Consider the following 12,217-nt stretch of genomic DNA (forward strand, 5'->3'; position numbering starts at 1 on the left):
GAAAACTAAGTACAATGAAAGTGTTACGCTTTATGAACCATACAGCAGCGAAAATATAGGCTATGGCTACTATACTATTATGAGTATTAGAGTCTTTATACTCATAAGTTGTTTTCAATGATGGAGCTTTCGAATCGACGATCCACTCCGTTAAATATGATCTAGAGTATTTGAAACTTCTAGAAAATAAATTTCGTAAATTTTTGAAATCATAAAAAAGTCCATCAAGTGGGCATGAAATGAACGGTTAAAATCGACGACGTCCTAAAAAAGAATGATCGGATCCTTCAATTCAAGATCGGAGTTATTGATCTTTATCTATGTAGTGAATAGAATTTTCTACCAAAAATTCAACAAATTCCGATCCTTTTACACCGTTAAACTAGCAAGTATTCCATACCGGCCGTTAAAAATTGTCAAATTTGTGACCTCTTGATCGTAAGGTAAATGATGTCGAAAAATTATAAAATTTGATTTCTAGAAGTTTTAAATGCTGTAAAAAACGTTTAACGGTGTGGATTGTTGATTCGGAAGCTCTATCATCGAAAACAACTTATGAGTACGAGGGCGATCGTACTCATAATAGTATAATAGCCGGACCCGAAAATATATATCACTAGCCTATAATTTGTACTTTTTGTTGATCTCATATACTTTTAACAGTATATCTCATTAAGTCTTCTTCACTGATTTTGCACAAATCGTGAGACAGATCCGATGATGACTAAAAGATCACAAATATGTTGAACTCCTGTGCTATTAAAAGCATGGGAGCTCAACTCTTGTACTTTACCATCTTGTGATTAATTATATTATTTTTTCCACCCTTTTCTATGAACACTTTTCTCAAAGGGTAACCAAAATAAAAAAAGTAAACTTCAAATACCGTTCCTATGATTTCACACTTTCCCATTTTAGTATTCCGTAGTTTAAAGTGTATCAATTTAATGTCCTGTAGTTTTATTTTTCTCTTTTCATCAGCTACTTCTTTAATATTTTATTAAATTATATACAAAAAACTTCAGATACCCACCTAAATTTATTGAATATTCACTTTAGTACCCTTTAGTTTTAACTTTATCACTGATTCGAGAAAAAAAAATAGTAAAATTAATAATAAAAAAAAAAAAATAAAACCACATTGCACTAAATTGATACATTTTAAACCACATGATACTAAAGTGAGAAAGTACGAAACCACATGGGTGGTATTTGAAATTTTCCCAAAATAAAACCACAAGGTATGAACCTAATTGAAACAAATCATTTGCAATCTCCCCAGGATAATAATAATAAGATTATCTTGCTACAACATTGACAACACAGCTTTATACAAACACTACATTAAAAAAAAAACCTAGTAAATAATTTGTTACTAGATCTTGATAAATTTCCAACACAAACTATCCCCTAAAAGCAAATATTTTTAATTTAAGAAAAAGGGGGGAAAAAAAAACCCTACTATCACAACAAATGGATCATCCCCTTTCTGAATGATGAATAAGATTAAGAGAGCATGAGATTAAATAGAGACCAATACAAGCGGAAAATTTGGAGAAAAATAATGCTCTAAGCTTATGACCTACGACGTAAATTAATTGTACAATGGTGAAGGGGGAGTGTTAAAATCTCTTTTGAGCATTGCAATAAAGCCCCTATTTCTAACCGCGCACTCGCAATTTACTCCCCTGTTTTTTCGACAAAGCTGCGAAAGATGCCCCAACATACATTCATTTTTCCTTCGTCACATTTCTAAACCCAATCCCATGATCTGATTTTGGCTTTTCCCTTCTCTCCAGCAGCTGAATCATTTTAAATATACGTAGAAAGCTGAAGCAGCATGTAGTTTTGGGCCTTTAACCGTTCGGCATGCGCGGTAGATACGGGGCGGAGCTCGTCTGCGCGACCGGAGCGCCGAGAAGAGGGTTGTACCGATCGAAGATGATGCGACCCCCGCGGCCGATCCGGCCGTGGAAGCGGTACGGCGGCGTGGAGGAGCCGTTCTCGGCCGCAGGATCTGGCGGCGGTTTTATTCCTACGGCGGCCAGTTTATCGGGATCCAGTGGTCTTGTGAATAACAAAACTGGCTCTTCTGGATCCTGCATTAAAAAAATTGTAGCTTGGTGAGATTTATATACAATGCGGAGAGTGTATATTTATACACACACACACACACACACATATATATATATATATATATATGTATAGAGTGGGCTGTTATGCTTCTGGAAGCACGGAGCCCTCTGTGCTTCCAAGTTGTTTTCGATGTTCGGACTTTCGAATCGACGATCGGCTCCGTTAGAATTGATCTAGAGTATTTGAAGTACCTAAAAAATAAATTTTGTGATTTTTCGATATCATTTGCCTAGTGATCAAAGGGGCTCAAAATCAATAATTTTAATGGCCGTGGTGAGCCGTTTGCAAGTTTAACGGTGTAGAAATATCCAAATCACATGAAATTTTTATAGAAAATTTTTTATACCGTATAAAACAAGATCAATAACTTTGATCTAAAATTTTAATGTCATATCATCATATTTTGTAAGATTTTTATTTTCAGCCGTTGATTTTGAGCCACTTCGATCACTAGGTAAATGATATCGAAAAATCGCAAAATTTATTTCCTAGATACTTCAAATACTCTAGATCAAGTCTAACGGAGCCGATCGTCGATTCGAAAGTCCGAACATCGAAAACAACTTGGAAGCACGGAGCGCTCCGTGCTTCCAGAAGCATACCAGACGCACCTGTATATATATACATATATATATATGTATATATATGTATATATATACATATATATATATAAATTCGTTGAAGATGAGTTCTTTTTAGGTTATGAGGCTTGAGCACAGGTTCGTAGAATGCGGAAAATGGGTAACAAAAAAATCAGACACCCTCAAATTAGATCTTTTTCCCCCCTCCTACATTTCTGCTGTTTTAGGCCTAGTTTGCTAATGTGGTGGCCAAAAGCACCATTTTTATATTATGAGAGACCTAAAAATTTTAAAAGCACTTTCGATTTTTCCATCTTTTATACTATGAAATTGCAATTGCAGCAATCACAATTTTATAGTACAAAAAATGTAAATATTGAAAGTACTTTTGAATTTTTTGAATCTTTCATAGTATAAAATTAGTACTTTTAGCCACCACATTACCAAACTAGGCTTTACGGTCAACAAAATTTAAGTAATATATGTCGAAACGGCTACTGATTCCCACAGCAAATCCGCTAAGATGAAGATATATAGTTGGAAAAGGTGGACAAAAACAACAACAGCAACCTAAATTTAAGGAATCTATATCAAAATGGCCTATAATTGGAAGCGCAATCATATAAATTTTTCACTTCTAAACAAAAAGAAAAGAAGTTGAACAATGGCGAAAGGGTGTGCATACCCTCTTTTGTAGCCATCCATTTAGTAGAGGTCTCCGTTTGAACTCTCGTTTTATGCGTACGGTCGTAAGCTGCGAATCTGGCAACACTGGATGGGCAAGCGCAGGCCGAGCATAGGCTCGACCGTTTGCTGTGTCATCTGAGTCCATGTAATCATCTTCGCTCGACCCAAACTTGCTGGAAACAGGTTGGAATCCTGACAAAGCCATCCCATCTTCAACAAGCTGCGCCTCGTTCTGAAAGAAGGAAAATTAAAATTAATTAATTGATCGATTAACATATTGAACAGAAAAAAGAAAAATTCATAAACTGTTCAGAATTCCGGGAAAAGAGAAATGATCTATTCTGCAGTAGGGAGTTTTCATATGAATGGCATCTATAAGCCCAAAAACAAATTTAGTGCAGAAACGTAGCTTATGCCACATGGTAGATTTAATATGGCGGAATACGAACCAAAAAATAAATTGTAACAACATTGTTCAAGCTGTCTCTAATATCATCTGATAATAAACATAATTCAAGAATTCGTTTTCTGCTAACAGCCGAAGATAAGTGCATCACAAGTTGGCAACATGGACTTATTACTGCCTTTCCAGCTCTTAAGTTAAAATTAACTGCATCTTAGAAACCCCAAAATCTGCATGACAGAATAGAAACCATGCAGGTTTTCTGAGTAGCAAAGAATAAACAAAACGAAGTCAGAACCACGTAAACAGAAAAGGAAAAAAAGAAAAAAGGCAGGTCATAAGTGTTGCTTTATTACAACATGCGGTAGCTAAACATGTTCTTGATAATAATTGTCACACAATATAAAATGCATGATAAACTGCGAGCTTTTACACCTTATGGTCATTCATAAGACATAACTAAAAAAAAGGAAAAAAAAAAAAAGAGAATACAATTATTAGACTTTACCTTATATTTCATTTGAATGCGCTGAAGGCTGACCTCGCATTCCATGATTTCTCGCTTCCTTTCTTCCCTCTGTTAATTTATGCCCTATATTAGTTCACAGAATATGCAGCTTCTACATAGCTAATGAACACTGTAAGATAAAGCTGATTAGATGCTTAAGAAACAAAACCTTGATCAATGCCTCCAATAAAGTTTTTGCCTGGTCCAAGTTACGCCTAACCTGTTGTAGAATTTAAGTTATTTATGGTAAGAAGCCAAGCAAACAAACCCAGAACTAGTATCTTAAGGAACTAATTAAGATGAAGTAAATTATCAGTGAACTCTTTTCTCAACATCTCCGTCAACATTCACCTAGAATCGGAGTAAACGAAGGGAACAAAGTTATACATCGGGCTAAAAATCGCCAAAGTATTATTGACAATAAATTCATTTTCATGAACTCAACATTAACATGTCCAAAAATATGAAGGATATGGATGGCTATAACCCATCCGAATTTGTGCTCTTTTGGTTTGGGTATTCTAGGACTTTTAACCAATTCGAGTAACGTGGCATTGAACAGAAGTATACATAATTCTTATTCATATAGTGAAAAATGAATTCAAAGATGCCGAGAGATACGAAAAGCAAGGATTTAAGTGCCGTGGCACAGAGTCGTGCCAGAAACTTGCTAGCACGGTACGGCACAGTATGTGCCGGGCCGTGCCGATGCGTGCCAGTCACAAAAAGTTCATATGTGCCGACACATAATAGAATGAAATATTTATTTTCTTTAGAAACAAAATATTTTAACTATTTATTATGTATTTTTATCAAATCTTTTAAACTTTTATTGAGAAAATTATTTACTAATTTAAAGAATATAGGGTTTTGAGTTGTGCCATCGGTACGGGATCTGTATCGTGCCGATATCTTGTTGGCACGATACGGCACAGTAAATACGGCCCGTGCTGATGGGTACTTAAATCCTTGATGAAAAGCCTTTGGTAAAGATATGCAGTAATTAATACAAAAAAGAGGAAGAATCACACTACAAAAACTCTTATTAATAAGAAAAAAAAGAGATTATTTAATAACAAATAATAAAGCAGAAAGGCGAATGCTACATGTAAATGTATGAGAAGCAAAACCCACTCTCAAGAAGCTTCTATTATAAAGATAGCGCTAGAGTGACAACTGAATTTACCAGCCGAAGTTTTTCAAAGGATTGAACATTGTTTTCCCTCCTTTGCATCTGCGATAGCAGAAAAGCCAAAAAGTCAATATTAAACAGGCAAACAAAAACACTGGAGCTTTGCTGTCACAGGAAGCTCAAATGAACGCTGGGTCCGAAAAACGAAAGCTCAAGTTTGAAGCTTTATGCTTCTACAGCGGCTATAAGCAATTGAGAGGATTTTAATCAAGAAGCTGTCGGTGCTTCTTGATGTCTCAATCAGCATTTCCACAGAAGCTCAAGATACGCTGCAGAAGGTCTAACATTCTTTTTCGGTGAGAGAAACTAAGCACTTCAAAATAAGCTCCAAAACTCACCCTTCTTGTGTGGAGACGAGGGGCCTTTTCTCTTGGTCTAAATACATTGTATGGGTTCGTGTCATTGACTGGCGGAGGTGGCTTCAAAATAAGCAACAAAAAGGTAGTCAGCTTATTTGAACAACTAAAATGAAAAAGTAGTTAGAAGCCAAAAAAAAAAAAGGGTTAACAGACATGGGAAACTCAAGAGACCTACAACGAGGAAACCAGACATGAAAGTCACCAGCAAAATTATACATATATCACGTTATAAGCTCTAAAGAAGTAGCATATAATTGCAAGGCCCCTTCTGAAAAACAGCTTCTTGTATCTTTTAATGCATCTTATCTCGATTTATTCTTACATTTCCTAAATAGTTACCAAACATAAAAATGGACCTATTAATATGCTGATATGAGCAAGGATTTATTCTGCTTATATAGCGAAAGTTAAAGCGTTCTAAGTTACTAGATATTTTCACATTAATAGTCCACGCATGGATATGACTAATTTACAAAACATTTTAAAAACTTGGGAAAATCCTAATTAATGCAAATTAATGCATAAATGCAGCATACAAAAAGTTATATACAGAGCTCACAAGTATAGTCAGTACGGTCAAAATTGCAAAGCTAATTCCTAATCAGTAAAATTTCTTTACAGGCAATTTCGACCGGTGCATAATGACTCATAAGAGAACAGTGACTTCATAATAGCCATACAAAAATACCAAAGTAAATCTTATACAAGGTAGGGTGCACTAAAACTGACTGGATTTTGCCTACTAAACACAAGGTAGCTGCACTAACAATAAGCAAGTAATTACCTACTAAATCGAAGGTAGGTCGATTAATTACGTGAATCACGCTTTCCAAAGTGAAGAAAAAAAATATAATAATTCAGTATCAATATCTAACCTGCAATCGCCGCAAAATAGGCTTTTGCCACCGCTCTCGCTGATAACAGAAAAAAAAAAATGTAAGAATATAATTAAAGCATATCAACAAAATCTTTATAATCAATCCACACTGAAAGCGTAAGACTTCACAATATTTATAAAATTATCCATCCCAAGGGGAAGGTTTAAGTAGATTTTCATGACGTGAAAAAAAAAGGAAAGGGTAATAGATGTTTGGTTGAACTTCTTGCTGCGTACCTTTGCTCTCCAGTAGTTAAATACAGACTGACAAACTGAATATCGCACAGATAAGGATTGCAAAGCCTGAAAATAAGATAATTACAAGAATATGTAAATATGATTAGATAACCCGAATATAATGATAGATGAGATGAAAAATTGGCAGAATATACATTATGTCTACTCACAGAATTGTTATGCATACATGAAGACTGTAATATTTATTAACTGTATACTACATCTAACAGGTTGCTACAGTATGAAGTACAGTACTTCGAGTTCTCATTAAAAATCGTTTACAAATTTTGAAGCGAGAATTTTTTAAAAATATGGATATGCTACCTAAGATGTGTAGTCTGATATGTAAAAGGTAAATATTCGACGTACAACACACACTAAAAGATAAGGTGGTAGATAAGAACTGTTCCAGCAAACACCATAATTGTTGCAATCCAGTTAATACTAAGTTACTAATAGCATCTAATGTGCAGATATAAATCTATGTATGATGTAGGCATGCGACATGGATAAAATAGAAAATGAAAAAAAGAAAAAAAGAACTCCATGAAGGTGATATAGTTTTACCTCCATAGCAGCATCTAGCTGCAAAAGAACTGGAATAGGTGATCCGAAGGTGGGCGTTATAATGCCTGCCCTTTCTCGAGTCTTATGATCCAACACTTCCAACTTAAATAGAAGGTTCTCTAATCTAAAGAAAAAAAAAGTACACATTTAGCAAGTCCAAAAGGAACATAAATATATGTAAAAAGTCTAGTCAAAAAATAGTTGCCATGCTACAGTAATAAAATGTTGTTTTTGATAGAAAATGTGGCAATTTCCTCCAATTACAGAAAAGCTGAAGTGATATGACAACCATCTGAAAGCTAATGGTCAAAGAATATACTTTTTCTATTGAATGTAACAGCTCCTTACGGCCTGCTTAATTTTGTGCGTTTACATCACCCACTCCTTTCCTTTTTCTATTTTACTTTCTTCACATGTGTGCCCTATCTTCTAATTCGGCAATCCGTTCAACTTATAAAAGATTGCCTTCCCCATGGCCCTTCAGATATCGAAGTTACCTTTTAAAGCCAAAAATGAATAAAATTTCGGAAGAGATTAATAGCAAAGCTATGCTTTGTTAAGAAAAAAAGAAGGTTAAGAGTTTTAGATGCTCTAAGAGTACTATCAGGGTACAAAATTATCAAGAAAGCCTCCATCTCAAGTTGTAATATAATTAAGGCTTCATATGTTCAATATCATTAGCAAGGACAAAAAACGATTATCAACGAGAAAATTTGGAATAACTAATAACGACAGAACTGAAAAGAAGTTCCAATGAATCACGCCTAATACATGTTATTCATTCTTACGTGCTTACTATTAGACTTTGTGGTTAGAAACAATAAAATGAAATCTCTTCTTGTAATGATGTCTATCTCATAATAAAACAAAGTTATGAAAAAACAAAAAACGCTGCTATAGATCGAAAAGGATCTCTCTAAAACTTTATTCAGAGCTTATGTTACTTTTCATGTGTAAGAATCTTCTTCTCAGTGTTAAACTCTTCAAGCCAGTCCTCATCTTCATTGTCCAAGTCATACTCAACAAATTCGCCAATCTCAGCCCTGGCTGTGGACAGTAACCATTGCTCAGACACATCATGGTTGAATTACATGTTGTAAAAACAGAATTGACATGAAAACTATAGAAAGATGAGTTAAAACAAACAATGGAGACCAAGGATTTAAATGCCCATCGACATGACCCGTGCCCACTGTGCCGTACCATGCCAACAAGATATCGGCACGATACAACCCCCGTGTGTTGGCATGACTCAAAATCCTCTTTGCTTTGAAATTAGCAAGCATTTATATCAATAAAGTGCAAAAGATTTGGTAAAGATATAAAATAAGCAATTAGAATATATTGATGCAAAATAAAATCTATGTTTCATGCCATAGTGTGTCGGCACACAGGTTATTTTTGTTGATGATACACATAAGCATGGCGTGAGAGACAATATGCCATACCATGCTGCCAAATGCTCGGCACTACTCCATGCCACGACACTTAAATCCTTGACGGTGACCTTAACTGAACTATACTGCATTTGCAATGGGTATCTAAACTTTAATTTACTACTTAAGCATATAGCACTATTCATAACTCAGAAAACTCGAAAATGTTCTAGTGATTTCCATCAATTAACAAAATATTTAGTTAGTATTCTATCAAAAAAGTTACAAATACCGCTGAATATTTGACAAAGAGGTACTGAAATCAAATTGACTGCAAAATCAAGCGGTAAGATAAAAAAAATTTTTAAGTTTAAATACCCATTTCAAAATTAAGCTATGAGCTATAGTTCAGATAACAGATGGATTCTTCTGTCTAGAATTAACAGAGATTTAGCTCTAATGCTTTTGGGTCCACCTTATTGCACAAGAGGCTAGTTTTGAGATCTGTGCATATTAGCCCCAAGATGCACTCTTGCGGATAAGCCAAGAGCACATCTCAAAGTCACTCCAACACACTAAAAGCAAGAATCACCGAGATCCCTAAGGCTTCCAAAAGAATTCAAGGGTGTAGGCTAAACATGAAAAAACAAAGCAAATTGACTAATCTCCGAAACAACAATTTGCAACGAACCTCCTCTTCCACGTACATATGATGTAGGTTGTGCGAAGGTGCGAGAATAATCTCTTTCGTATGTTTCCACAACACTGAACTGTGGAGTAGGTATTTCTTGAGCACTTTTCTTGCTAGGAACTTGAGGTACCTATAAAATAAAAGCAAATAATAATAGAGAGGTCAATCACTTTATTTTATCAAATCGGAGAGCATAAACTTCAAAGAAAATTAGGGCTACCATATAAAGGAGGAAACAGACTTGAATAACGAGGAAAGACCATTTAACAAGAAGGGAGAAAATTAGCTTGTAGTTATATCTCCAACGTACAACATGATAGTAACTTGCAATTATGGTAAGTCATACAAGAAGTACTTTAAATGGAAGCTGGAAAATCAGAAAAGATAGTAACAACTGCCTAAGATGTTCATAAATGAATCCGTCAAGCTTCTCCTTTTTTATTAATACTGCTAATGTAAGCTCAACGACGAAATGACTCTTTCTATATAAATAACAATCCAACATAAACCTCTTAAACCCATTTCCTGAAATGCCCTTCACAATGCGATTAGAATATTATAGGATATAAATTCTTGTATTATAAAAGCATAGATAATAAAATCGTGATATATCGCAATGAATATGTACCAATAAAAGAATTAAAGCTTTCTCTTTTAGACTCTTTTGATCCGTAGAGAACCCAATCACCTAACCGACCAATGTGAGGAAAAGAATAGAAAGGACCTATTTCTTTCCTTAATTAGATGCCAATGTTAAACAAATCCCGCAAATGTCTTTAAAAACTGGGTTGCATAACCAAATTTTAATACAAGGAGAGACAACATTATGTGTAGGCCAACGACGATGGACCCTGTGTTACTGCCAATTCCACACAGCTTACAAAGCTTCTCCTCAGCTCTACTCAAGAAGCAGAAGCCGACATTTGGGACACTAACGGTTTTCTCTGGCTTTTAGGCCATTGTTCGAAAAGCTGCCGTGGCTTCTTTGATCAGCTGTTCTCAAAGAATTAGCGGGAAAGTTCCGGCTTGCCGGAACAGGCCGTTGCTCTCGCTTACAATAAGGTTACAACTGCATTACTGCCACCTCAGTTACATTGAATCAAGAGGAACAAAGCAAAGTTGCCAACTTTAATCCAAGACAACAAGTTTGAGACCCGAAAGCTGAAGTTGGAGATTCGCATTACCTCAGCTTCAGCTTCTGACCGCAGCACCACGGAATTGCGGGGCACCTCATCATCCTCGAACTCTTTAATGGATTTAACGATAGCGATCTTCTTGTGTATGTCGAGGGGACGAGGCCTAATTGAGAGTCTACTCATATCCAATTCATCTCCTTGCCAATACCACCGTTGCACCAACAAATCCACCAACTCCCAATTCACCACTATAACTAAAACCTACCACCCCCCCCTCAACAACAAAAAGAACTACTACTACTACTTCTACCTCTTACTCAGTATCTACCGAATCGCCCTCCGAGCACGAGGGCACCGCCATTTACCACATTTCTGTAACTGCACACCACTGCCCAACTAGCTCAAACAAGTGCACCACCCCAATTCGACCACAGAGCTCGGGGAAAGGGGAACCCTAGAATCAAGAGCACGCAAATTCCGAACCTAGTTAGCAAAAGGGCCCGAGAAAAGGCCTCGAAACAAGATTCCTCCCCTCACCACCGATGCCCTAGCACCGTCCCCGTCCCCGTGGAGAAAAGGAGCCAGCAAGGTCCCACCTTCATGCAAAGCACCGACTCGTCCTGGGGAGCAAGAGCGAAGAAGCGAGCTCGGGGACCAATTCGACTAGGGTTTCAAGGTCGCGGGGGCCTAGGAGACGGGACCGAGCGCGGCGTGGGTCGGCGCGAAGGGGACGAAGAGGAGAGGAGGGGAGGCGCGAGAGGAGAGGGGAATTGGGAGGGGAGAGGAGTCGGGGGAGGAGGGATTGGATCGCTAGGGTTTGGAATTCTAGGGTTTCAAAAGAGTAGGGTTAAAAAGGGAGGGAATGAAGAAGAGAGAGAGAGGTGTCGGGGGTGGTCGAAGGAGTTTTTTTTTTTTTTTTTTTTTTTTTTTTGTCGCTTGGACCGCATACGATTAAACGTGCGGGTAGTCGCATGGAAAGAGCGTAGGGAGTGTCGTATAGTTTGATTATGCAAATGTCCTTAAAAAAAAAAAAAAAAATCTACATTTTACTAATAAAGAATAAATTATTGCTTACACCCAGAGCATCTGTATATTCATGCACCACACATTCATCAAAAATTTTTTTTCATTTGAGTTATAATTTTTTTAATATAATGCATTAAAAATATTTTATCCATCTCACAGTTGAAATCTTACTAAGAGTTCAGGGTCTTGATTATTGAAATTAAAAGTTTGAGGGCCAAAACGAAACATAACTCAACTTCGGGGACTAGTAGTGCAATTTTCCCTTATTATATGCATATGTCCTAACTTTTTTATCCATTTTTTTTTATTTTGGTCCCTAACCTTTTGTTTTAGCCCCAAAGCATGGGACTTTTATTTTAGTCCCAAAGCATCAGATACTCCAAAAGAGATAGTCAATGCTGTGCATGAGGTCGACATAGTCACATGCGAGAGGTCGACATA

The 12,217-nt window shown here is 36.4% G+C and overlaps 1 protein-coding gene across 1 annotated transcript; it reads right to left on the reverse strand.

The window, feature by feature from the left end:
- Positions 1,288 to 11,633, reverse strand: LOC109720485 (enhancer of polycomb-like protein 1). The gene is made up of 12 exons (XM_020247637.1): positions 10,799 to 11,633; positions 9,615 to 9,744; positions 8,492 to 8,594; positions 7,548 to 7,671; positions 6,981 to 7,046; positions 6,742 to 6,780; positions 5,846 to 5,926; positions 5,502 to 5,549; positions 4,485 to 4,535; positions 4,316 to 4,384; positions 3,403 to 3,636; positions 1,288 to 2,099 (listed from the first exon to the last, which is right to left on the reverse strand). Exons 1-12 carry the CDS (start codon positions 10,931 to 10,933, stop codon positions 1,857 to 1,859), a joined length of 1,323 nt encoding a protein of 440 aa, XP_020103226.1. The 5' UTR covers positions 10,934 to 11,633; the 3' UTR covers positions 1,288 to 1,856.

This window comes from Ananas comosus, linkage group 14 (genome assembly GCF_001540865.1).
Source record: "Ananas comosus cultivar F153 linkage group 14, ASM154086v1, whole genome shotgun sequence".
NCBI classification, from domain to species: Eukaryota; Viridiplantae; Streptophyta; class Magnoliopsida; order Poales; family Bromeliaceae; genus Ananas; species Ananas comosus.

Bases quoted from the DNA above. Each gene is read 5' to 3' on its own strand.
- LOC109720485 (XM_020247637.1), bottom strand. From the start codon at position 10,933: ATGAGTAGACTCTCAATTAGGCCTCGTCCCCTCGACATACACAAGAAG. The intron at 7,047-7,547 runs GTAAAACTATAT...TCTTATTTTCAG, and splicing joins AGCTAGATGCTGCTATGGAG to GCTTTGCAATCCTTATCTGT. The intron at 3,637-4,315 runs GTAAAGTCTAAT...TCCTTCTTTCAG, and splicing joins GCATTCAAATGAAATATAAG to AACGAGGCGCAGCTTGTTGA.